General features: G+C 33.5%; 2 protein-coding genes and 1 long non-coding RNA gene across 5 annotated transcripts in view; all 3 read left to right on the forward strand.

Annotated features, from left to right (window-relative positions):
* Positions 1-1,395: 1,395 nt before the first annotated feature.
* Positions 1,396-3,311, forward strand: LOC126763190 (NADH dehydrogenase [ubiquinone] 1 alpha subcomplex subunit 9, mitochondrial). Its single transcript, XM_050480480.1, has 4 exons — positions 1,396-1,578; positions 1,706-2,144; positions 2,205-2,570; positions 2,639-3,311. Exons 1-4 carry the CDS (start codon positions 1,539-1,541, stop codon positions 3,030-3,032), a joined length of 1,239 nt encoding a protein of 412 aa, XP_050336437.1. The 5' UTR covers positions 1,396-1,538; the 3' UTR covers positions 3,033-3,311.
* A 376-nt stretch (positions 3,312-3,687) lies between these two features.
* Positions 3,688-23,879, forward strand: part of LOC126763151 (uncharacterized) — a 33,011-nt gene continuing 12,819 nt past the window's right edge. The window contains exons 1-3 of one of the 3 annotated variants that reach the window (XM_050480403.1): positions 3,688-4,077; positions 4,259-4,399; positions 4,665-5,186. In XM_050480403.1, the coding sequence (XP_050336360.1) occupies positions 4,925-5,186 (262 nt within the window). In that variant the 5' untranslated portion in view covers positions 3,688-4,077; positions 4,259-4,399; positions 4,665-4,924. The remainder of the gene's footprint in view (positions 4,078-4,258; positions 4,400-4,664; positions 5,187-23,879) is intronic. The other 2 variants (XM_050480404.1, XM_050480406.1) reach the window with 2 other exon arrangements.
* On the forward strand, positions 9,926-11,207 carry LOC126763252 (uncharacterized). Its single transcript, XR_007667597.1, has 2 exons — positions 9,926-10,163; positions 10,246-11,207. It is a non-coding gene; the product is annotated as an uncharacterized LOC126763252 (long non-coding RNA).

Here is a 23,879-nt window from a genome sequence, read left to right on the forward strand (position 1 = left end):
ATGTGATATCGAATGGAATGAAAGAGAATATTAAATATAAAAATTGGGGAACGAATAGACAGACGAAAACAAGGTAGATTTAGATAAAATGGGGCATCAAGAAAATGTTGTATTATATATATATATTCCAATGCTTCTGATCGGAGATTCTTATTATAGTTTGTAGAAATTTTTTAGGCCAAGTTGACATAACTACTCGAAATTCTGGTGTGCATGTCATTCTCCAAAACTCAAAGGAATAATAAATATAAAAATTGGGGAACGTATTATATGGACACGAAAACAAGGTAAATTTAGCTGGAAGTTTGGGGCATCCGAAAATGTGAATTTTATACCATGTTCAGATTTCTTAATCACACGATTTGTAATTGTTGAATGGATTATCCTGAATTTATAATCTTAAAAATTTATCAAGACTTAACATCAAATATATTGACAAGTTCCAAATAAACTTCATTAAATATTTGAAACTGATCCAAACGTTTAAATCTCTCTGTGCGACTTTGATTTTGCGCAATCTACTTGTCAGCAAAGGAAATCTAGAATACAAGATTATCGACGAGCTGATTTAGATACGTCAAGTTACGTGTTGAGGAAAAAAATGTAAACAAACAAATTTTTTTAAAGCAAAGAATCTAATTTTTGAAAAATTAACAAATGAAGAAATGCATCCATTATTTGAAAAGTATTATATGCGAAATATATTAAAAAAAAAAGATTTGAATCATTTCAAAATAATATATGACAAATTTTGATTTTGATAAATATGTATTAAGCGATGTGATTCAAATGACAATAACAGCTGTTTTTATGATTTTCATAACGGCATTGAGTATCACTGTATAAAATTATGATGAAATGCTTAAATATAATTTAGTATTAAATTTTCGGTCTGAACATGGTATTAGCATAAATATTCAAATGCTTCTCCTTCACGAGATTTTTATTAAAGTTTGTAGAAATTTTTTAGATCCTTTAATTGACATAACTACTCGAAATTCTGGTGTGCATGTCATTCTCCAACTCCTTTTTACTCATAGGAATAATAAAGTGTATTAGTATTATTCAGGGATTCCATCAAAACTTTTTCAATATTACTGGAGTTTCAGGTACTCGAGACTTGCTGAATTTCCTTTATGATTTTTTCCTTTTGTAATTATTGAATAAATTAGAATTCACTGAATATATAGAATCTTAAATAACTATCTTAAACTTAACTCAAATATATTGACAAGGAAATGATAAACGTATTAACTATTTTTTGAACTGCCAAACGTTTTAATTTAGGCATAAATTACCACAAAATCCAAATCCAGCAAAGTCTCTGACATTGTCATTTTTGCTCTATTTTTAACATATTTGTGTACAAAAGAAAAACGTCAAAATTTGACGTTTCAAAATTAGACGTGTGGTTGTTTTTTTCCTTTCTGTACGAGTGTAATTTTTATTAGGGGCGAGTGTTTGCAAATTTTCCTTGGGACGATAAATAACGGATCGACTGGGATTTTATTCCAAAAAAACCTACGAAATAACTAAACATGGCCTCTTTAATATTGCTGCGTAATGGCCAGATAGCAAGTAAGTTTGATCATACACAGTCGCTCTAACAGGAGCACATAAATATTATGTAACTTTCATTTTGCATTAAAATGTATACAATAATTTATATATTTTTTATTAAATATTTCCCATTTGATTACTTCAGAGCAACAGAGCAGCGCTGCATTGAGCGTACTCTTTGTGCGCCATGCTTCGAACTCCTCCGAAGGTCCTCGTCCACTAAAAAGCACCAATGTCAGCACCATGCGTCGTGGTACCGGCGGACGCAGCAGCTTTAATGGTATTGTTGCGACTATATTCGGTTGTACTGGCTTCGTAGGTCGCTATGTTTGCAACAAGCTTGGCAAAACTGGTACTCAAATGATAATGCCTTATCGTGGCGACCACGGAGAGGCTATTCGTCTTAAAGTGTGCGGCGATTTGGGTCAAGTGCTGTTCCAATTTTATGATTTAAGAGACGAAAAAGCGATACGCGATGCTGTGAAGTACTCAAATGTAGTTATCAACTTAGTTGGTCGTGAATTCGAGACTAAAAATTTTAAATTCAATGATGTGCATGTGGAAGGTGCACGTCGCATTGCTAGGTAAGCTAAAATTAAACTTAATTCAAAAGATTTACCATGTATTTTTTAATTTTTTTATAGAATCAGCAAAGAAGCTGGTGTAGAACGTTTGATTCACCTGTCTGCTTTGAACGCTAGTCCCGAACCAATGAGCTTTGTGCTTGAGGGTGGCAGCAACTTTTTGAAGAGCAAATACTACGGTGAATGTGCTGTTCGCGATGAATTCCCAGAGGCCACCATTATTAGGCCAGCTGACATCTATGGCTCTGAAGATCGTTTCCTACGATACTACGCCCACATTTGGCGTCGCCAGTTCCGTGCCATGCCACTCTGGTTTGCTGGCGAACGCACTGTAAAACAACCAGTTTTTGTGTCGGATGTTGCACAAGCTATTGTCAATTGCGCTAAGGATCCCGATACTGCTGGTCAGGTTTATCAAGCTGTTGGGTAGGTTTTGAGCAATGTTGAATTTACATAATTTCTAGTATGTTAAACACCCAACTCCCACCTTGCAGACCAAAACGTTACCAGTTGAGCGAATTAATTGACTGGTTCCACCGTGTAATGCGCAAAGATGAAAAATGGTGGGGATACCGTCGTTATGACATGCGTTGGGATCCAACCTTCCTATTGAAAGCCAAGTTCACTGAGCTTATCTGTCCTGGACAACCTATTGGTGAGCTACATATGGAACGTATCGAGCGCGAATGCATTACCGATGTTGTTCGGTCCGACATACCATGCTTGGAGGATTTGGGTGTACAATTGACCTCCATGGAAGAGCAAGTACCATGGGAATTACGACCATACCGTGCTGCACAATATTATGATGCCGAATTGGGAGAGTGGGAGGAACCGGCTCCACCAAAACCGATAGAACATCGGGAAGAACTACGTATGTTTGCATAAAACTACTATAATGGCAACAACGCTAACAACAACAGGCAACCAAACAATGAACAACACTCATCATATAAAAGTTGGTGGCGTTGGTGGCCAAACAGCGACTTGAAAAAGAAACATTTACACCTACGCGAATTGCTCTTCGTTGTACTTGTTGTGCGTTCTTTGTGGTATGGAGTTACATCTAGTGAATTTTGGTCGATTATGAATGGTGTAGAAGTTGATAATAAAAATTTAAAAAACAAATAAATGTAATTTGGTTAATGAACCGCTATTAAAAATTAAGACATTTGAGTTGTATTTTTATTTGGGCAAATAAGTTGTTATCGATTTGAAATATTTCCCCACGGAATATATTTCGAACAGTCGATGTACTTGTATAAACAACATAAAACTGTTGCTTGCATAAAAATTTAATATTCATGGAGGTATTTGTCCTTTTTTAATTATGAAAGTCAATAACTTATCGCAATTATTTATTATCTACTTTTGATATTATTCTTGCATTTAGTTTAATTTATCGATATATAGAAACACGGAGCAGTGAACATAGCCACTTCTTACCGGCTAACAGCTGTCAGTTGCAAACTAAAGCTGCCATATTAACGAAACGAAAATTTACCTTTCACACCTGAGCAGCTGATCAGTGCTCTCAAAGTTGTAGTTGGTTATGTTTGATCACTGCGATTATTTTTACTTTAAACGTGCCGTACGCCAATAAGAATTCGTTTGTAAAAACAAGTTTAAAAGCCGGTTGCTAAGTTTGATAATTTGTATCTGAATGTGTACATGTATGTGTACGGCAACTCCTTTGGTTGTAAACTGTGACATATAGAACCCGGAAAAAAGGCGAGGAAACATCAACGGTTTTTCTACATCGTGAGCCTTTCGTGTCGCTCTGCATTTGTATACACAATTGTTCGGTTTGGTGTGCATTTAACTTGTGAAATTTCTGGAAGTTCTGAAATAAATCCGCGGTTTATTTCTTAATACCATTCGTGTATATAAATTCTATTTTAAAGTGTGCGTAAAAATTTTAAATAATTACAAAGTAAATACTAGTGCTAAGTGCTAATTGTTTGATGCAGAAATATAAAAAAGCCATTTGATTATGAAATAGTCCGAAGTTTTGCATTCTACCAGTGCAGTATAGTGCATATAGATTTTTTGTGATGTTGATGTGTTGAATTAAGTTTTTTTCAATAAATGTTTAAGTGTCACACCCATTTCAGGAGTTAAAAGGAAAAGAAAAACAGCCTATCCGAAGTGTTTAGGAAAAATCGAAATCATACGAATTACAGAAGAGTGCTAAAACGACGCCCAAGAATAATTGCTGTCCACAGGAAGCTATTGCAAATTTCGCGTGTAGAGAGGTGAGAGCTTTGAAGCTACCGCCAATGTATGCATAAGTGCAGTGCAACAACAAATTTTATTACAACTATCCCTGCGCAAAAATTGCATGTAGCCATTGCAAGCTTGACACTAACAACAAAAAAACAGCAGTTATACTGTTGTGAGTGTCTGCAATAAATAGTCTTGTGCTATTTTTAGAATATCTGCGCTCTCTTGAGCCCATCGCAATTTTCATTAAATTGAACGGCAATTGTAAAAAAATAATTATTTTATTCGCGTTTTCAGTGTTACAACAACTAATCAGTTATCAGTACGTGTAACGTTATTGGATAACCCGTTGCTGAGCAGTGCTCACTCAAGAGTTAACCGGACTTTTAACGCGCATATACAATAGCAACTACAATAGTGGTTGCCCTTTTTAGCATATACCAAAAATTTATGCGCTCTACCGCAACGGCGGCGTCAAAGGTGTATAGCCGACGGAGTCGTTACAGTTATAGCAGCAGCAGCAGCTGAAGACAGGTGAAATCCAGCTACGCTTCAGAATGCTATTTGCAGCCTGCACCCATGCAGCGCCGAATCCGCTGCAGCATACTGCTCATGTCGCCAACAATTTGGGGCAACAGCAGTTGACGTCTCTGCAACAGCTGAAGGATCAACATGCGATGTCCTTATCGTCATCGTCGTCGTCTTCGGCTATGCAAACGCCGGCGCAAATGTCGCCACAACATCAAATTGCAGCAACAGGAAATTCAGCTGCAGCGGTAGCAGCGGCAGTGGCTGCGCGTGCCAATGAGGAGGCTAAGGGTGAGTGCGAAATATTATATATTGGAAAAGGAAAGAGATAAACTTGCAAATGCAGGCAGATGTACTAAATGTATGCGCTTATAAGTGTACCGTTTAGATTTATGTATAATTTTTCCGATATATTTTATTTTAGGGTTGAGTAATTTATTGCACATTTACATTTACATATTAATATATTACATATTATTTGTTATATGTGTTACATGTGTAATGTATATACATTATTAATGTACATAAGTACATATAATTAGGCTTAATTGCGTCTGTGCGTATACGTATAAAACATTTTTGAACGAAAGTGACAATGGTCTTTGATTTTAGCTTTTTAATTTACATACCCATTTCACACTTTGTTATGGACTTAATGACTGCTTGTATAATTTTCTCATCGCTTTCTGTTTGCGTGCACTTGCCGGTATTACCCGAGCGTGCTTTCAATTATTATGCAATCAACGAATGGCATACACAAATGTTTGTGCGAGAACGAATCTTGCATATTTTGTTTGCACCCTACAGTGAGAATGTTATAAATTTGCGTTAATATGTTGTTTGATATTTGCAGTGTACCATGACGTCTTTACCCTTGGAATGAGGCTATTATTTATAAAAAGCTTCTACAGCTTTGAATGTTCTTCTATGCCTTCATCACTGTTGGGTCTAATGGCTAGTTAGTAATAGCCGCTTCTTTCCTATTTTTCTTCGCAAAACCAGTACTCTGTCCAATTGGGCTAATTCGCTAATTATATTATATATATTTGTTGTATGTGTATAAAAATACCCACAGCGTGTTTACAAAAAGAAAAAACAGCTGTGTATAACTGACTGATAGCGTCACGCATTCTTGACAAAACGGATTTCTTTATACATATATACATATATTATATGCATATAATATATACCTAAGTATATAGTTCTTTTGGCATTCTAATTTTTGTTGTAGGTATTTAAAAAAAAATAACACATTTATATGCATTATATACAATAATATTTTCTTTTTAGTTGAACTAAATAAAATTTGGCAAAAAAATAGAAACTTCTGCTTCCCACACTTTTGGCGTGTGTAGCTATTTTTTAACAATCATGAATTTATTTCAAAGGCTGTTGACATCTGTTAAACGCAATGTCATCCTATAAAGTTTATTTTACGTACATACATACATATGTATAAACAATATATAGTTTAAGAACACATCAATTTATGTGTAACAGTTTTAATTAAACCTAATACCATGTTCAGACCGAAAGTTTAAAAGATTAGATTATATTTAAGCATTTCATAACCCAACAGTGTTCTCACTGCCGTTAGAAAGATCAAAAAACAGCTGTTATTGTCATTCAAGAATTCACATCGCTTAATATTTATCAAAAGAAAAGATTGTCATATAGTATTTTGAAATAAAAAGACGGCTTTTTTTTAATATTCTCCATATAATAGAAATAATGGATGCATTTTTTCATTTTTTAAGTCGATTTTCAGATGAAATTAGATTCATTGCTTTAAAAAAAATTTGTTTGTTTACATTTTTTCCCCTTTGTAGTGTCTAAATCAGCTGTGATAATGTAACAGATTTCCCGTGCTGACAAGTAGATTGCGCAAAATCAGAGTCGCACAGAGAGATTTAGCGTGGATCAGTTTCAAATCATTTCAATGAAGTGATTTGGAACTGTCATTTTTGTATGGCGAAATCTTGATAAATTTTTAAGATTAGTGGGATAATCCATTCAACAGCCGAAATCGTGTGATTAAGTGTCGGTCTGAACATGGTATAAAAGATTGATATACAAGTATTCAAATATACAATACAAGAATTTGGTTTCCAATATCAGTTTATTTCTTCGTAACTTAATGGAAAAGTGTATTTTAACAGTTAACTGACTCCTCACAACCTAGTAATACATATATTAAAAAAAATTTAACTCAAGCTAAGATTTTTTTCTGCGTCAACATATACCTTGAAGCCACTCATACAGATGCGTGCGACTAATTAACAACGACTTGTTCCTATAAATATTAAATGATGCTTTCTGTAAAATATTTAAGGGTTAAAATATAATTTTATTTTGAACTCTCTTTTATGAAAGTATGGTCAGATTTAACTGTAAATGTTTTTTTTTAAATCCCGTTATTCTGAAATAGTTGAGGTTTTTTATGCAATAGTGAGTATAATTGCAGTGCATGTAATTAGCAACGCGTGTTGAATTCTTAAGATTTCTTAGAAATTAGTTGCTTTCAGGTAACTAAACCTTTATATCTTTATTGAAATACGTTACTATTAAGAAATTAAATAGTTTTAGTGAATAAAACTGAGTAAGCACAAGTCTTGTGATAAGGACACTAGGGCTGTTATCGTACAGACATTGCAAAGACCCTAAACTTCTCCAAGCGGTTTGCATTTAATTAATGCAGTTAAGTATTTCAACAAGAATAAAATGACAAAACAAGTTCCAAGAAAAAAGAGGGGTCGGAAATATACTCTTCAGGAGGACGAGTTAATTATCCGCTTTATTCAAAAAAGGATCCCCTTAAGACGGCAAATCAAATTCGAGTTTCAATTTTTGGGGAAAAGCCAGATGCGCTATCCGTAGTTATCATAAAAAGATGATTACGCGAGGCAGGACTCTTTGGAAGAGTTTCAAGGAAGAAGCCATTACTATCTGAACTCAATCGAAGGAGCCGCTTAGAGTTTGCAAAGGAATACCGCCATTGGACAGTAAAAAAGTGGAGAAGAATATTATTTTTCGATGAAAGCAAGATAAATAGGATTCCTTCAGATGGAAAACCTATGTCCGCAGGCCTCGATCCAAGTAGTTGGAACCCAAATACACTAGGCTAACTTTAAAACATGGTGGCGGCTACATAACGACTTGGGGTGTCATTTCGTGGTGAGGTGTTGGGCCTATTTGTAAAATAAATGGGCGCATGGAAAAGTTCAAATACGTTTTAATCATGGACAACGTAATGTTACCATATCCTGATGACAATATGCGCGAGGTAGTTTGCGATTACATGGGGCAACTTTAGTTGCTAATTCTCGGGCGATTCTCTTTTGCTGTCGCCCATTACCTTCACACGAGCAACTTGTGTTGCGCAACTCTGCTCGAGTTTTTTTCTCATTCCCTTTCACTTTACTTTAACCCATTGTCTACTCTTTACTTTAACCCATTGTCGTTTCTTTTTCCTTATAGGTATTTGGGCCACTCTATCACATATATTAATCAGCTCTATCAATTAAGAAATACATTTTATTTATTAAAACAAACATATATCACCCTTTTTACTATCGTCTGAATCAATTTGTATGGCTTCCTCTATACATTTCACAATATCTTTAATTAATTAGATTTTTTCGTCATACTCCATTTACTAAAATATTTATATTATATTATGTATATTTGTATACATATTTGCAAATTACTTACCAAAAGATGAAATTAAATTTTTTATATATATTCAAAATATTAATTTCAAAAAAATATACGCAAATGCAACTATGTACTACGAAAGAAAGAACACGAATGCCGAAAAACGTCGCAGCGAACTGTTACGAATAAGAACACAAAGCGAGTTGCTGAACACTGGAAACTCGGCGCGATTCTCCTCTCCTCGTCGCCCCCTCGCCTATAAACTAAGAGTTGCCGCAACAAAAGTTGCCGTGTGTGATAAGGCTCGTACAAAACAATGGTTTCATGGTAACAAAAAAATTAGCAAATTTACAACAACTAAATATGCACAATTTATCTTTAAGGCATATAGTTAAACATTTTTTTTTCGGAAATTAAAATATCAACCAATTTGCATTGTACTAGCCTTGTTAATTAGTTGCACGCATCTGTATGTAGGTTTTAAGGACAAAACTATTAATTATAAGCTTAAAAAATTGGCTGACAATTGTGGTAAGCAAATTGACCTAATTTTTGAATCAACGGTGCAAAATTATAATATTTTCACCATTTTTCAACTGTTTGTATTTAGCTTTATCATAACTTATGTTGTTACAATGCATACAGGGATGATAAATTCACCCAAGTGTCTATTTTCACTATTTCATTTTTTTTAATTAAAAAAATTATTTTATTCTAACATTTCTTTTGTTCGAAAGAGATATTTTTTACAAAGATTTGGAAATTTTTCAAAGTAAAATATTTAAAACACGGTCATTATGACGCCATTTCCGGCAGCCTCAGCTTGAACTGCAAAACTTCTAAATAAAAATACATTGTTTCTTTTCAAACGTTCTTACAAAAATAATTAATATTTGGGGAAAATATTTCGACGTTTATGTTTTAATTATTCTAACTGAACAAAAAATCCTTCATTCAAGACTTTGTAATTATATATCGAAGATCTGTGTAAAATTTCGAGAAGAACGCGTTCAACGGCCATGAAAGTATCCTTTTTACAGGTGCAAAAATTTCACAGTTGAATTAGATTTTAACAAGTAAAATGACGTAATCTACCAAAAATTGTAATCGCTTGAAGTATAACCGAAGCTATTTCCTGTTGTGCACATTTCTTTCCACCAGTGCATTTTTGGACCAGTGTGCCTTTGAATTGCGTCAATCGTAATTTCGCTTATACTACTTAAATGTATATAAAATTTATGCAGTGTGTAATATACATACATACATATGTATGTATATATATATATATATATATATATATATATATATATGAATGTACAAATTGATATAAATTTAAAATGTGCCTATTGTAATTAGTTTTACTGCGTCTCTAGCATTTGTGTGACATATTGCAAAATAAGCCGAGTGCAGGCGTGTGCAATATTATTGCATTTACAGACATTTATTTATTAGCTGCATATTTACATAAACAAAAATGTACCATATATACAGAGTGCACATGTCTAGGCATTAATCAGTTGTTAGCTTGTCGATTTTGTATTGTCTACAATCTGTTCTATAGAGGATCAATTGGTTAATATATTAATTATGCAACTGCGATATAAGTATTTGTAAGTACGTATGTGTTAAAGTTTGTACGATTGCATCGGATGTTGTTTTACTTACGATTGATGTTTTTTTTTCTTATATGCAACAGACAAAAATGTATATTTTACTTAATATACGACAGCTACTGTATAATGGCGGATCATTGCTTATATTAATATCTTGTTTATATGTACTTTAGGTGTATTAGAAATGTACTTTCCGAAGCCACTTGAATTTTTTTATGCCTATAAAAAGCAAAACTGTATGAGATGATTATAGTTGGAAGAAGAGATTCAGTAGATATTGAAGGTTTTTTCGACGCGATAAAATCCATATACGCTCAACAATGATCCTACAACGCTGTTCAAAATATATTGGGTAAATAAGTAGTTTGCATGATTTACAATTGGAGAATTTGGCTTGGCTGACCAATAACACACTCATTGGCTCTAATACCGCTTCCTCCGCTCCTGCCGCTCATTGTCGGGAGTGGGTGCTTATTCATCAACTTTCACCGGACAAACGTACCCACCCGGCCAATGTCGCGAAGATAATTCTCCGTATTTGGTGTGATCAGAAAAGCGTGCTGTATTGGGAGCTTCTAAAAAGTTAGAAAACATCGACGTTAAGGCTGTAGACAACAACTCTCATCGACTAGATACGAGACAACAACTTTCCATCATGACAACGGTCGTTCTCATTTTGCAAAATCGCTTAAAAAATATTTGGAAAATAGCGCCTGGGAAGTTTTGCCTCATACACCAGACCTTGCTCCTTCTGATTATCATTTGGTCCGGTCGATGTAGAACATCCCACTGGAATAAGAAAAGGATATGAAAAATTTGCTTGATACATTCTTGGCCGCCAAGCCAGCGCAGTTTTTTTTTGATACTGAATCCACGAATTGTCAGAAAGATGGGGAAATGCTGTACATAGCTTCAGATGGACAGTGTTGGAAATAATATTATTGTACATGTTTTTATTAAATGAACATTCAAATTTTGAAAAAAACTGCACGAATATAGTTATAGATCCAATAAATATGGGTCCGTTACGAATGTACTGTTTGTATATTTGATCTTTAGTTATAGCGAAGACTTTTATTTGATAAGATAGATCTCTGATAGTCAGCTAATCCGTAATCCGTTCAAATTACGTTAAACCACCTGCCAAAATAATGATATATGTATGATCAGGTTCATTCCTGTGGTCAAAGTTTTTTTCCGCTACGTACATATGTCCGCAAATAATAGGACTGAGTCGATTTAAAAAAAAACGCCGCGTAAGCGTTGGGATGCCAGCTTTGGTTAGGGAGCTGTTTACAAGCAAGGCGGTGTTAGCCGGGCCGTTGTCGTGGTGCAACTTCCAATCGGCTGCGATGTCTTGTCGGACCCGATTGACCCTCCGATTGAGTCTCTTGAGGACTTCCATGTAAAATTTGAGGTTGACGGTTTGTCCAGGAGGAACAAATTCATACAAATTCATGGTGGACGATGCCTTTGATGTCAAAAAAGACAATGAACTTCGTTTTCACTTTGGATTTGCTCATTCATCAGCGACCTCGTTCCGACCCTCCAAAAAGATCTGGTAATTGACTCACATCCGTTCTTCACAACCTCGATTTACATCAGAGAAAAAATCTTCTTGTGAATTGAGGATCATTCTCCTGCAAGCTAAGAAAAAAGTTTGATTACATAAACATAAAGAGTGTTCAGCACTACTTAGCTTTTGAACGCAACTGTATGTAAATATTGAATTAGAACAATAGCTCAAACTCATATTAAAATCATAAAACTATCAAAAATTTTGATTTGATCATATACATACATACATACATACATATAGAGTATGAAGAACATCACCCAATTCAAGTCAACATGCAGCGTACATACATATGTATGTAGAATCTACGTCTACACATGTATGTAAATATATGTACATATATGCTTAGGTATACACATAACATATGCTCATTCTTATTCAAATGGAATCAACTTGAACAAAATTTTCGAGTTCGTCATGTCGGTCTTACCACACCACGTTTCAAGCTGAAACATGCGCATCTAAAATACTTATTTGGTTAGACTCAAATTTTGTTTGCCAAAAACATGATTTTTAATCAGACGCACTGATATACATACATACATAAAGTATGGTCTCGTTAGAGATATGTATGTATGTACATACAGCGACGAAAACCAAAATTCTCACATAACGTCTAAGTTAATTAAGAAAATACATACATATGTACATAAAACAAATTTATGTATGTTTTCTTTCTCTCTCTCACTTCCTCCTTTTTCTACCTATTTCACCGTCATTTCTTATAATTTATTTTTCTAAATATTTGATTATTTTGTTATTATAATATGTATGCTGGTTCTGCTTTTTCTTGCATTATTTAAATCTATTACTCTCCGCGTCGTCAATTCTTATGTGCTGAACACATAGAGAGCGACAGACTTCAAGCGACATCTGTCAAATATTAAAAACACACGTTCTTATGGACACAGTTATTGAGGCAGCTGCACAACTACATAACTGTGTCCATAAGAATGTGTGTATTTTAATATTTGACAGATGTCGTTTGCAGTCTGTCGCGCTCTATGTATTCAGAGCGTCATTCAGAAAAAAGTGAAAATTTTCCATTGCCATATCTGTTTTGTTACGGAAAAGGCAAAAAAAAACAAAATCAAATGTGTATACGTACATACATATACTTATATCGTTGTATGTTTTGTTTGCTTGCCTTTAAGTAGCACCCATTGGGCACAAACAAAAAAGGTTTGTGGCTGCCAGCGTCACGAACGGAAAAAAATTGAAAAAAAACAAACATTAGCGATTGGTTTCACTGAGTTTTTCATACATATACATACATACATATGTACATATGTACATATATAAAGTAGAGAATTTGTTATAATTTTCACTACAGTCGGTCTTAACAAGTCAAAAAACACATTTAATTGCATAATACTTGACAATAACAGCTGTTTTGTTGAGGTTACATTAGCAAATGCTCATAAAATCAGAGAGAGCAATACGAATACAACACATAAGCAATGGTATGAAACAAGGCATTGATACAAGCTCTGTATCACAAGCAGAATAGATCTATATATATATACATATCCGTAGTATTCCACTTCTGATTAATAAAGTATGGTCTCGTTAGAGATACATATGTACATGTATGGCGACGGGTTCATAACCTGTCAACTGTGTAAAAAGTTAAATTTATTTCATTTTTATAGTAACTAATATACATTGTTAAATTAAGCCCACCAAAGTGGTCCAGAGATATGTATAGACTATTGTTCCGTTGATAGGGCTTAATTTTATTCTGCTGCTGTAGACCTGATCCCAGATAGAAAACAATCTTTCTTGGTTATATCCATAAAATTTGTAAAGTTATTTGAATAGGGTTTGTAGAATAGTATTTAAAGTCGTAGTCTTGAGCGCTAAGTAGGCTTTCATTTTGTTATAACTAGTTGACAGTCCTCGGCCACGTGAGGAATTATTCTTCAGTTCGGTTGTTGTTGAAAATATTCCCAATAATTTTGGGAAAATCATTCGAGATGTCAGTCCTTGGCCGGATAAAGTCTGCAGAATAATGGGATGCCCAACTTTTTAGATGAAAGTTTTCAAAATAATTTTTTTGTAACATTTTCCGAAGTCCAGATCGAACAAAATAACAATTTTTGGGCATTTATTGCAGATGTAGTGGAAGATTCTTAAATTTTTAGAAGAGTGGTTATTTCTTAAATGTCGATTGTATTTAAAGGCTTGTTAAAGTATACCGAACCAACCAAGCTTTGAACGGTTTTTTAAAGATCCGGAACTGTATTTAAGCTTGTTAGCTCAAATCAATTAAATGTTTCAACCATTTTCCTTGTTAATTCGTTAATTACGTTTTCAAAGTTTTTTAAATTTACAAATTTATTTAATTTTCATTGTTTTACATTTTTTATAAGAGGTCTTGAACGATGCAACAAATCCTTCCGATAATTATATATTTTTTTGGTAATTTCAATCACATCAGCTCGTTCAATTGCTAAACGTCAAAACCTCCTCAATACATCAATGTCAAAGTTTAGGTGGTTAGGTCACTTCCAGTAATAAATTTGGATCATCCCACATAATTCAATGGGATAAATCTGACAATTTTTGAATTGCACCTTGTTGCGGCATTTTCTAGTAATAAATTCTTAATCAGCTTTTGGAATAAAATTTATCATATCTTCATCGTAGTCGATTGTATTTTCACAGTTAAAGGCTTGTTTTCAAAACGAACATCAACCAAACTGAACCTTTGCTGGATAAAGATCCGGAACTGTTTGGTTACGTCAAATCAATAATCTTGGACACGATACGGACGCAATTTGGCTTCAGAGAAGGTCTTAGAACACGCGAGGTATTGTTCCGTATATGTTATAGCTCTTGTTGTTACAGCGATGAGTGAAAATAAATTGTCTTATAAATGATCTAACGGTTTACGCTGGTTCAAATTGTCGAATATTTGCCTCAGGAAGTTGTTATTCCGGCGATATTAAAACATCGAAGTTCTTATCAATAAAACATCATGTAAAATTACTGTGTTTCCTAAGAAACTAATTCTGTTAGTACCTTTCCTATGCCTAATTTCAATCTTTCTATTATATTATAAATATATACATATGTATATACTATATATGCCGATATTAGACATTTTTGGAGCAGAGCCAATGCCATATTCGAAAAACTTTTAATTTTTCAAATGTCGAATATAATCAACTGTAGCGCACCAAATTGATTTCTTGTTATGCATTGCTTTGCAAAGCAAACAAAAAATCGTTCCTAATAAAATAAATAAAAGCGCAACAAAAACTTAACCTACAAACTTACATACACAATAATAAATTATGATGTAAAGAGTTTCGCTCTCGTCCTCTTTTCGTACTACGCTCTCAGGTGCTCATAAATTTTGCCGGGTCTTTTTGCTGGGTCTTATGTGCAAATTATCATATATACAATAATAAAGTATGTATGTATATAGAAAAGTTTGTTGCTTGCGTTGTAATTTCCTATTGCTTATGACTACCACATTGGTCTCATACTCGTAATACTAGATTTGCCTGTTACATATGCATATGTATGTACATATGTACATACCATACTATAAATATATTGCGAATTCTCAAAAGAGCTCGAGATTATGCCATTGGCCTTCAATTACATGTCCATATGATTGCGCTCATAACCCCAACTGTGATTTTTGTGCGCTCTCTGATGTTGGGTTTTTGGTTCTCCAACATTCATACATATAGCATAGTATATGTATATGCGTATGTATGTATATTCTGACATAAATATACTTAAATTAAGATATACATACATACATATACATATTTTTATAGTTTTTGATCTGCGTTTTGACCGTGCTTGTTTGACAGCGTTATTGACATTGAAGAAACTTTTGCGAAACCTTGATTTTCGGCGCCTAATTATATACTTGTATATATACATGTACATGTTTGTATGTATTTGTGGTACGGCGGCAATGCACTGGTAGACAGGAAATTCTTTATACATTTATTCACTTTTGTAGCGTCAAAATGCACTATCTATAAATAATTATCATGAAATAAATTATATTTGAATGAATACGCTTTAGACTTGCGTAGAAATATGCAAAAATTTCAAAATTTCCCCAAAAAAATTTCTTCGACGCTTATTTCATTTGAAAATATGCTTCACAGTTGCATTTTTTATAGCATAAAAGGGTATAAATATATCTTTATATTTATTTTAATAAGTGATCATGTAGGGCAGCAAAATGCGTTGCCTTAAACAATAAACCATGCCCAATTTCGCGAAGATATCTGGTCAAATTAAAAAGTTGTCTATACACGGGCTTGATTTAGATCGATGTTTGTTATAAACTATAGTGCTTCGATATCGGCGGTTCCGACAAATTCGAAGTTTTTTTGAAGAGAAGGGGACATGTGCGACATTTCATTTCGATATCTCTACCGGAGAGAATTAATGCAAATTCTGGGATCCGGTTTTACCAAATGAAAGCAAAATCTTAAGGGGGTATTCTGGTCTAGAAGCATGAATTTCAGGTAATTTTTAAAGTGTCGTAAAAAAAAGGCAATTAATATTTTTACTATCCATTTTTTTATTAGTTATTTGTTAATTTTAGAAGAGTACAGAAAAAAATTAAAAACTAAAAAAGTAAAAAAAATTTCAAAAATTATGAGCTGACGAATTGGGGGGTCTCTAAAAATTTCCACGTGACCATACCCATGATTTCAACCCTCCTAGTTATCTGAAACCAAAAAAAAAAAAGATTATTAATCTAGAATAATGTCGCAATGGCCGGAACTACGGAAAAGTGGGAAAAAATTTGTTTCACAAAATGGCTACTGCCTGAAGAAAAAAGTTTTTTTGAATCACTTTATCTGACTATTTCGAATTTTTTAAAAATAATAAAAATAAAAATATGGGTACGGGGCTAGTTCCAACCATAGACAAGCCTATAAAGAAGACTCTATACAAATTTCAAGTAAATCGGTCCAGTAGAACCTGAGAAATCGTCCTGGGTATCGTTCCGAAAAAGTCAGTTTTGAGAAAAACGCGTTTAAAGTTTCGCGTAATGTCTTTTGTTCGATTAGTTCCGGCCGAACCAGTTTGAATGCCGGGTCAGAAAAATGCATATATCTCCGAAAATAATTTGAATTTTGAAAAATCCTCTTGTACACATATTCTTGAATAGTTAAACTTTGAAAATATATAAAAAAATCGTTTTTTTTTTTTTAATTTTTAGACCAGAATACCCCCTTAATTAGAAACCATCATTAAGTCATAGTAGAGTTTACTTGTCTCGTTTCCACTAATTTCTAATTTCCAACAATAAGAAATTGTCTTGCCTAAGTAGCGTTTCACAGTACTGCTACGAAAGCAAACATTTTTGATGACGATATAAGAGACGAGTTTACGACTTCGTATTGTTGATTCCTTAGTAGTTTTTAAGCTATACTGACTCTACTAGCTGATTTAAAACTAGTTTCGAATTAAGAGCTAGAAGACAAGCTCATAGAAGGGGAAGGGTCTTTCGAATACATTAGAAAAATTTGGGATATGCAGTGTAATGACTATAATATAATTTCTCGAGATGATAGTTTTTTTTTTTCTAAGATAGAACAAAATTTCGGTGGCTTTCGAAGAGTCCCCAGTGTTTGAAGAAAAACAGAGTTATGTGCCACAAGGTATCATTCAAAAATATTCCAAGAATCTGGGGTAGACCGCCTTATGATGTAACCAAAACTCCCCGAGATGATAAAGTAATAAATGTAAATGTAATAGATTAATAGTTGTTCATTTAGTGAATGATATAGAACTGATAACTTCTCTTTCTATCGATATTTTTTGTCTCTCCTTATATAAATAGAACATGATAGATAGAATACTTCCTTGAACCTGTAGAATTGTTCAATGTTTTTATGTTTTTGCCAAGAGGTCGCCTCTTCAAGAGAACCGAAGCAACTGTTTTCTAAGCGTCTTTAAATACATTCTCCCACTCGTGTTTTTATAACTGTAGTACTATTCGTGAATATCTGTAATATTGTAAAATAATTAGAAAAAGGTATTATCTCGTCATTAAATATGGTATACAAAATATTTGCCGACGTAATTGATAAGCTTTCAGATGATGTATGTATTTACTGTAAACGCTACATGTTTGCAAAGAACTGTACAAATTTTGTATTATGCAATCCTTGTTGCCGTGTACGAAATGCCGCTGAAATTATTTATTTTTAGTCCACTTCCACACTTATGTATTATGTTCGGGTCTACTAAGCTTGATAACGTTTAAGTCTGAAATTGATATGAGACTCAACAGCTGGCTTTCGAGCCACTAATGGATTCACGTGATTCGCGCACTGACAATATATTTATGGTTAAAGGAAACTAAATTTAAACACAATTGGGAAAACGAGAGCAGTTTGAAAAGCACATACGAGTAATGGCAAATGCAACACTGCAACCATATTTTATATTTTTAATAAATAATAAAATCATATAATCGAAGTTCGTTTTTATACTCTTGCAACATGTTGCCACATAGTATAATAGTTTTCTTAACTAACGGTTGTATGTATCACCTATTGCCCCCTGGTGGCGCCATCTATATTTCGACTTCGAATCTGCTATCTTTATCGATTGTCCAGTGAGAATTTCATGACATTTCATCGATTGGAAGTGAAGTTATTGCGTTTTAAGTGTCCCCAGCACTTATAGTTGACTTGTGACCGAAAATATCGGTCAATGTGTAAGATATGTAATTGAAATACAGAGATAATGCTTTCCTTATAATAGTAAATCTGTATGTCAAATCCTTCAAATATCTAATGTAAAGATTTTCGAACTTTCGGGTGTCTTTATACCGCATATATCGGCCAACGTATGAGTTATCTCTATGAAAATGAAAGAGTATAAAATGCATAAATTTGGGCAAAAACTTGACCTAGTCCCTTTATCAGGATTTTTGAACATCCAGCTGACTTTACTCCAGTTGAGTGCGTATAAGAAAAATCGTGGAAACCTTGGGAGTATTTTATTAGTCCGGCATGTTAATAATATTTAGTATTGGCAAAAAAGATGAAATCGACTACTACGCCCAACAACGAATTCAATCGTGGCCATAAAACATCGATGCCGTACGTGAACTGATAATGCAAGACCGTCATGTAACATACCTTCAGATAGAGGCATGCCTATGCATTTCTCCCACCAGCATACATTCGATATTGCATGAACACCTGGCTGTAAAAAAGGTTTGTTCTCGTTGGATCCCGCACAATTTGACAATCGCTCAAAAAAAGGCTCGTGTGAATTGGTGTAAAGAAATGCTGAAAAAATACGATCGCGGTGCTTCAAAAGACGTTTATAAGATCGTCACAGGTGACGAATCATGGATCTATGCGTATGAGCCCGAAACAAAACAGCAATCGACCGTGTGGGTCTTCCAAGGCGAGCCAAATCCAACGAAAGTTGTTCGTGGAAGAAGCACTTCGAAGCAAATGTTCGCCTGTTTCTTCGGCAAAACTGGTCATGTGGCGACTGTTCCGCTTGAGCATCGTAGGACGGTCAATTCTGAGTAGTACACCACCATTTGTTTGCCTGAAGTCTTCGTAGAAATTCGAAAAACGAACAAGAGAAGACGAATCATTGTGCACCATGACAATGCGAGCTCTCACACATCGGCTGAAACCAAACGTCGAATTGATGGGTCATCCGCCGTACAGCCCTGACTTGGCACCCAATGACTTCTTTTTATTCCCACACATCAAGAAAATAATGCGTGGTCAACGATTTTCGTCGCCAGAAGATGCTGTTGAAGCATTCAAAAACCATGTTTTGGAGGTATCTCAATTGGAGTGGAAAAAGTGGCTCGAAAATTGGTTTGAGCGCATGCAAAAGTGTATAAATCTTGATGGAGAATATTTTGAAAAACAATAAAACCATTTTCGTTGATAAATATTCCTATTTTCATTATTAGGCCAGAAATATATATAGCAGCCCTCGTATATATAAAATTGCTTTAATATACATATATTATCAAGTATACCTGATCAATATCAAAATAAATTATCTCGTCCATTTCTTTGCCCCCAATATATCCGTTTTAAACCGTTCAAGTTGGTCACAATATGTGAAATTTTGGTGAAACTTAATGGAAAAGTTTTTAATTAAACTATGTGATTTATACTAAATTTAATATCTTCGAGTTTGAATATATTTTTAATAAAATTTTAGCTGACGCTAACTAAAATAGTTATAGCAATAAAACTATATCTAAGCTAATGGCTGTTAATATGTCACGAATATCCTAAATTTGATTGTAATTTGCTCACAATTTCATTTAACAATGAATATTCGATTCTTTCGCAATATTTTTTAATATAAAGTTTTGCCAGCAGTTGAAGGAATATCCCGAGCTTTGACACTTATATTTCACATGAGTATAAAATGTTCGGTTACATCCGAACTTACCCGTTCCTTACTTGTTTAAAAGCATAATTAAAGTAACTGGGCCATCTTGATTATAAACACAGCAACCTTGACTGAAATCTAAAAAAAACTGAAATTGGAATAAATAACTAATTGACGTCAAAGAATTTTATAAAAATAATATTTTTTCAAAATTTTGGCATGCAAAGAAACATATTTTTTAAAATGAGCGGCGAATAGGCTAAAATACAAGTTTGATTTATAAAAGTCCTGAAATTAATGTCATGACTTCTAAAGATCAATAGATAAAAATAAAATATTACCAAAATCTTAATTGGCAGGGTCGTAGCATTTTCCAGGAAAATTTTTTTAAGGTTAGACTTATACAAATCTCTCTTTTGATTCCCTCCGCCTTATTCCTAATCAGGCTTTATAAATTTCTTATATAGTACATGTGTATCTATATGAGAATGATATTTTTCGATGAATTATATGCTGATGATAATTTTTTAGGTTATTTTTTTACAATTTGTTAACTCTTATAGTCAAAATTCGCAATACCGGAAACTTGTTGCTAACTACATGCATAAATTAACATCTATATTTAATCTGAAATCAGATTCACGAGGTCGCACGTTGAACTCAGAACCGTGATTCGGTCTGTCAGTTTGTCTTTTTTGCGCACCATTCAGAGAGATAGTGATAGCGAACAGAAACATAAGACTTGTAATAAAAAAAATATATTTTAATTGGTTAAAAAGTCGCAACTAATAAATATAATTTCAAAGATTAGTTTTAATACTGATTGAACGGAAATTTTACTTAAAAGACTTTGGAAATTACTTAATAGAATATGAGTTTTCCCTGTTAATTTTTTTTATTCATGAAATGCCTTTATTTTCACATTTATATAAAGTAGAAAGTGAGATAAGCCTACCCGGAGACAACGTGCATCAGCTCGGTTGGAGCCTTTATCTATTCGCTTAAATAAGTGCCGAGTGACGCCGGTAAAGGTTGTGGCTCATTATAATTTAGATGAATAATGAGATGCAGACAAATTCGACGTGGAATCAGATGTATTCACTCCTTTGAAATGGTTTTAATCTGACTTGATATTAAGGTTTAATAAAGCAAGGTTCGATCACCAAAAGAACAGCTCTTGAGCGGTTAAAGCCCAAGTCGTAATTCGTATAGATGTTATGAATTATAGTAATTATATCCGTTAAGGATCTTTTTAGTTTGTTGTGTGCTTTTCTACTTTTTAAGCGTACTGGATTTAATTGTAAACTCTTACAACAAGAGCTTCGTTTTTAAATGTATTTAAAGTAAGCACGTGTTGACTTCGCATGCGACAACATTGTGTTCATGGTATTGATAAGATTTAGTCTATATATTTTAATAAATTGGCAGATAATACAAATATTGACAAAAAGGAGATTTGTACTTTGAAATTTACTCGTGTAGAACTGTGTCATCAGCTTGTCGGTTATTTCCCTCATTTTTTAATTAGAATTGTATAATATTTGTAAGAGCGTGTAACGGAGAGAGAGGTTATCTGCGGTTCAAAAAATGTTTCATGTTGATTTCAGTTTAAATTTTAAGGATATAAATGTCTCAACTTTCTTTAATGCTGCATTCTAACGCTTCAATGTTTCGAATTTCGCAAACCTACTTCTTTGGCGGTTCATTGTCTATTTAAACTCTTAATCACCATTAAAGAGTCACTCTCATTTGCTCGCATTCATGTTTCTTCCATATTAAATCACAGTTATCAATACATTTTAAATTATCTATCAGTTTACTTTTAATTTATATAAGATCCAATAGCTATATCTCACAATTTGCATTAGTTTCGCTGTGTGTCAGATATTTCTGTTGTTGCGCTTTCTGTTTTGCTCTCTCAACATTCTTATTATTGTTTGTTTCCATGCGCAAGTGATTGAGGAGAGCTAAAGATTCGCTTTCGCGCTCATTTTACAATTGCACAGTGAGTCTTACTTGAGGAATGCATAGCTGGAAATATTTTTAATAAAGTTTACGGGAAATACTACGTTAAAGCTGCTATCAAAACAGAGCAAAGTCTGTATAGAATGTTTTAAGCGGTTATGTCCACTTGTGTATTAAAACAAAATCGAGTTTCTTTAATTATAAAACTAAATTTTAGCTAAAACATGTATGTATTTAATGTGCATATGTTGTATATCCAACATATGCCTCACAATTTTAACTGCCTTTTTCTCTTAACGCTATTCTCAGAGTCTTTCATGCGCGACTTGCGTCTTCAAAGGAACGATCGAGTTGTTGTTTTCACACGACCTTCCTAAATATATGTATATTATATGTAAGACAATGATCGAAAACAAAACATTTTTAATCAAAATTTCGAATTTTTAGTCTCAGAATTGTAAAATTTTTTTTTCAAAAAACTAATTTTTTTTTAAGGGTTACATGGGCTTCCTCGGGTAAAAAGCAGCCTTTTTTCAAAAATTTTCCCCCATATAAAAAATTAAATATTTTACAAGTATTAGAATTTTTTATTGTTACAAACATACACTATTAACAAGAAATTCTGAAATTTTTGAAAAAAAAATATGTTAAACTCGGACATTGCGACGCCATTTCCGGTGACCCCTCGGAAAAAAGATGCGCCCGCGTTAGCAGGATAACTCCTTACAGAATCATCTAAAGTTAAGTTTTAGTTAAAACCTTAAGGGGGTATTCTGGTCTAGAAGCATGAATTTCAGGTTTTAAAGTGTCGTAAAAAAAGACAATTAATATTTTTACTATCCATTTTTTTATTAGTTATTTGTTAATTTTAGAAGAGTACAGAAAAAAATTAAAAACTAAAAAAAGTAAAAAATTTCAAAAATTATGAGCTGACGAAGTGGGGGTCTCTAAAAATGTCCACGTGACCATACCCATGATTTCAACCCTCCTAGTTATCTGAAACCAAAAAAAAAAGATTATTAATCTAGAATAATGTCGCAATGGCCGGAACTACGGAAAAGTGGGAAAATTTTTTTTTCACAAAATGGCGACTGCCTGAAAAAAAAATTTTTTTAGATCACTTTTTCTGACTATTTCGATTTTTTTAAAAATAATAAAAATAAAAATTTGGGTATGGGGCTATTTTTAACCATAGACAAATAACCTATAAAGAAGACTCTATAAAAATGTCAAGTAAATCGGTTCAGCAGAACCTGAGAAATCGTGGGTATCGTTCCGAAAAAGTCAGTTTTGAGAAAAACGCGTTTAAAGTTTCGCGTAGTCTTTTGTTAGATTAGTTCCGGCCGAACCAGTTTGTATGCCGGGTCAGAAAAATGCCTATATCTCCGAAAATAATTTGAATTTTGAAAAATCCTCTTGTACACATATTCTTGAATAGTTAAACTTTGAAAATATAAAAAAAAATTCGATTTTTTTAAATTTCTAGACCAGAATACCCCCTTAACTTAGAACTTGGGCGAAGAAAAAAATTTAAAATTGGATTTTTGGTAGACATTTTTCAAAAAAAAAAGAAAATTTCATATAACTTGTTCAGTTGTTTAACTATACTCCATGTTTTTAACCTCTATCGCACCTAATCTACCCCACTGTGGATCTGTGTGTCAAAGTGTAAACACAATGGCTACGACAGACTGCAGCGGCACGACAGTGAACTGAAAACGTCGTTGTTCATTTTACTACATGTACATTTTGAGAAGCAACAACACAATGGCCGGCATGTACACAAAACAACGCAGTTGT

This window comes from Bactrocera neohumeralis, chromosome 6 (assembly GCF_024586455.1).
Source record: "Bactrocera neohumeralis isolate Rockhampton chromosome 6, APGP_CSIRO_Bneo_wtdbg2-racon-allhic-juicebox.fasta_v2, whole genome shotgun sequence".
Lineage (NCBI taxonomy): Eukaryota > Metazoa > Arthropoda > Insecta > Diptera > Tephritidae > Bactrocera > Bactrocera neohumeralis.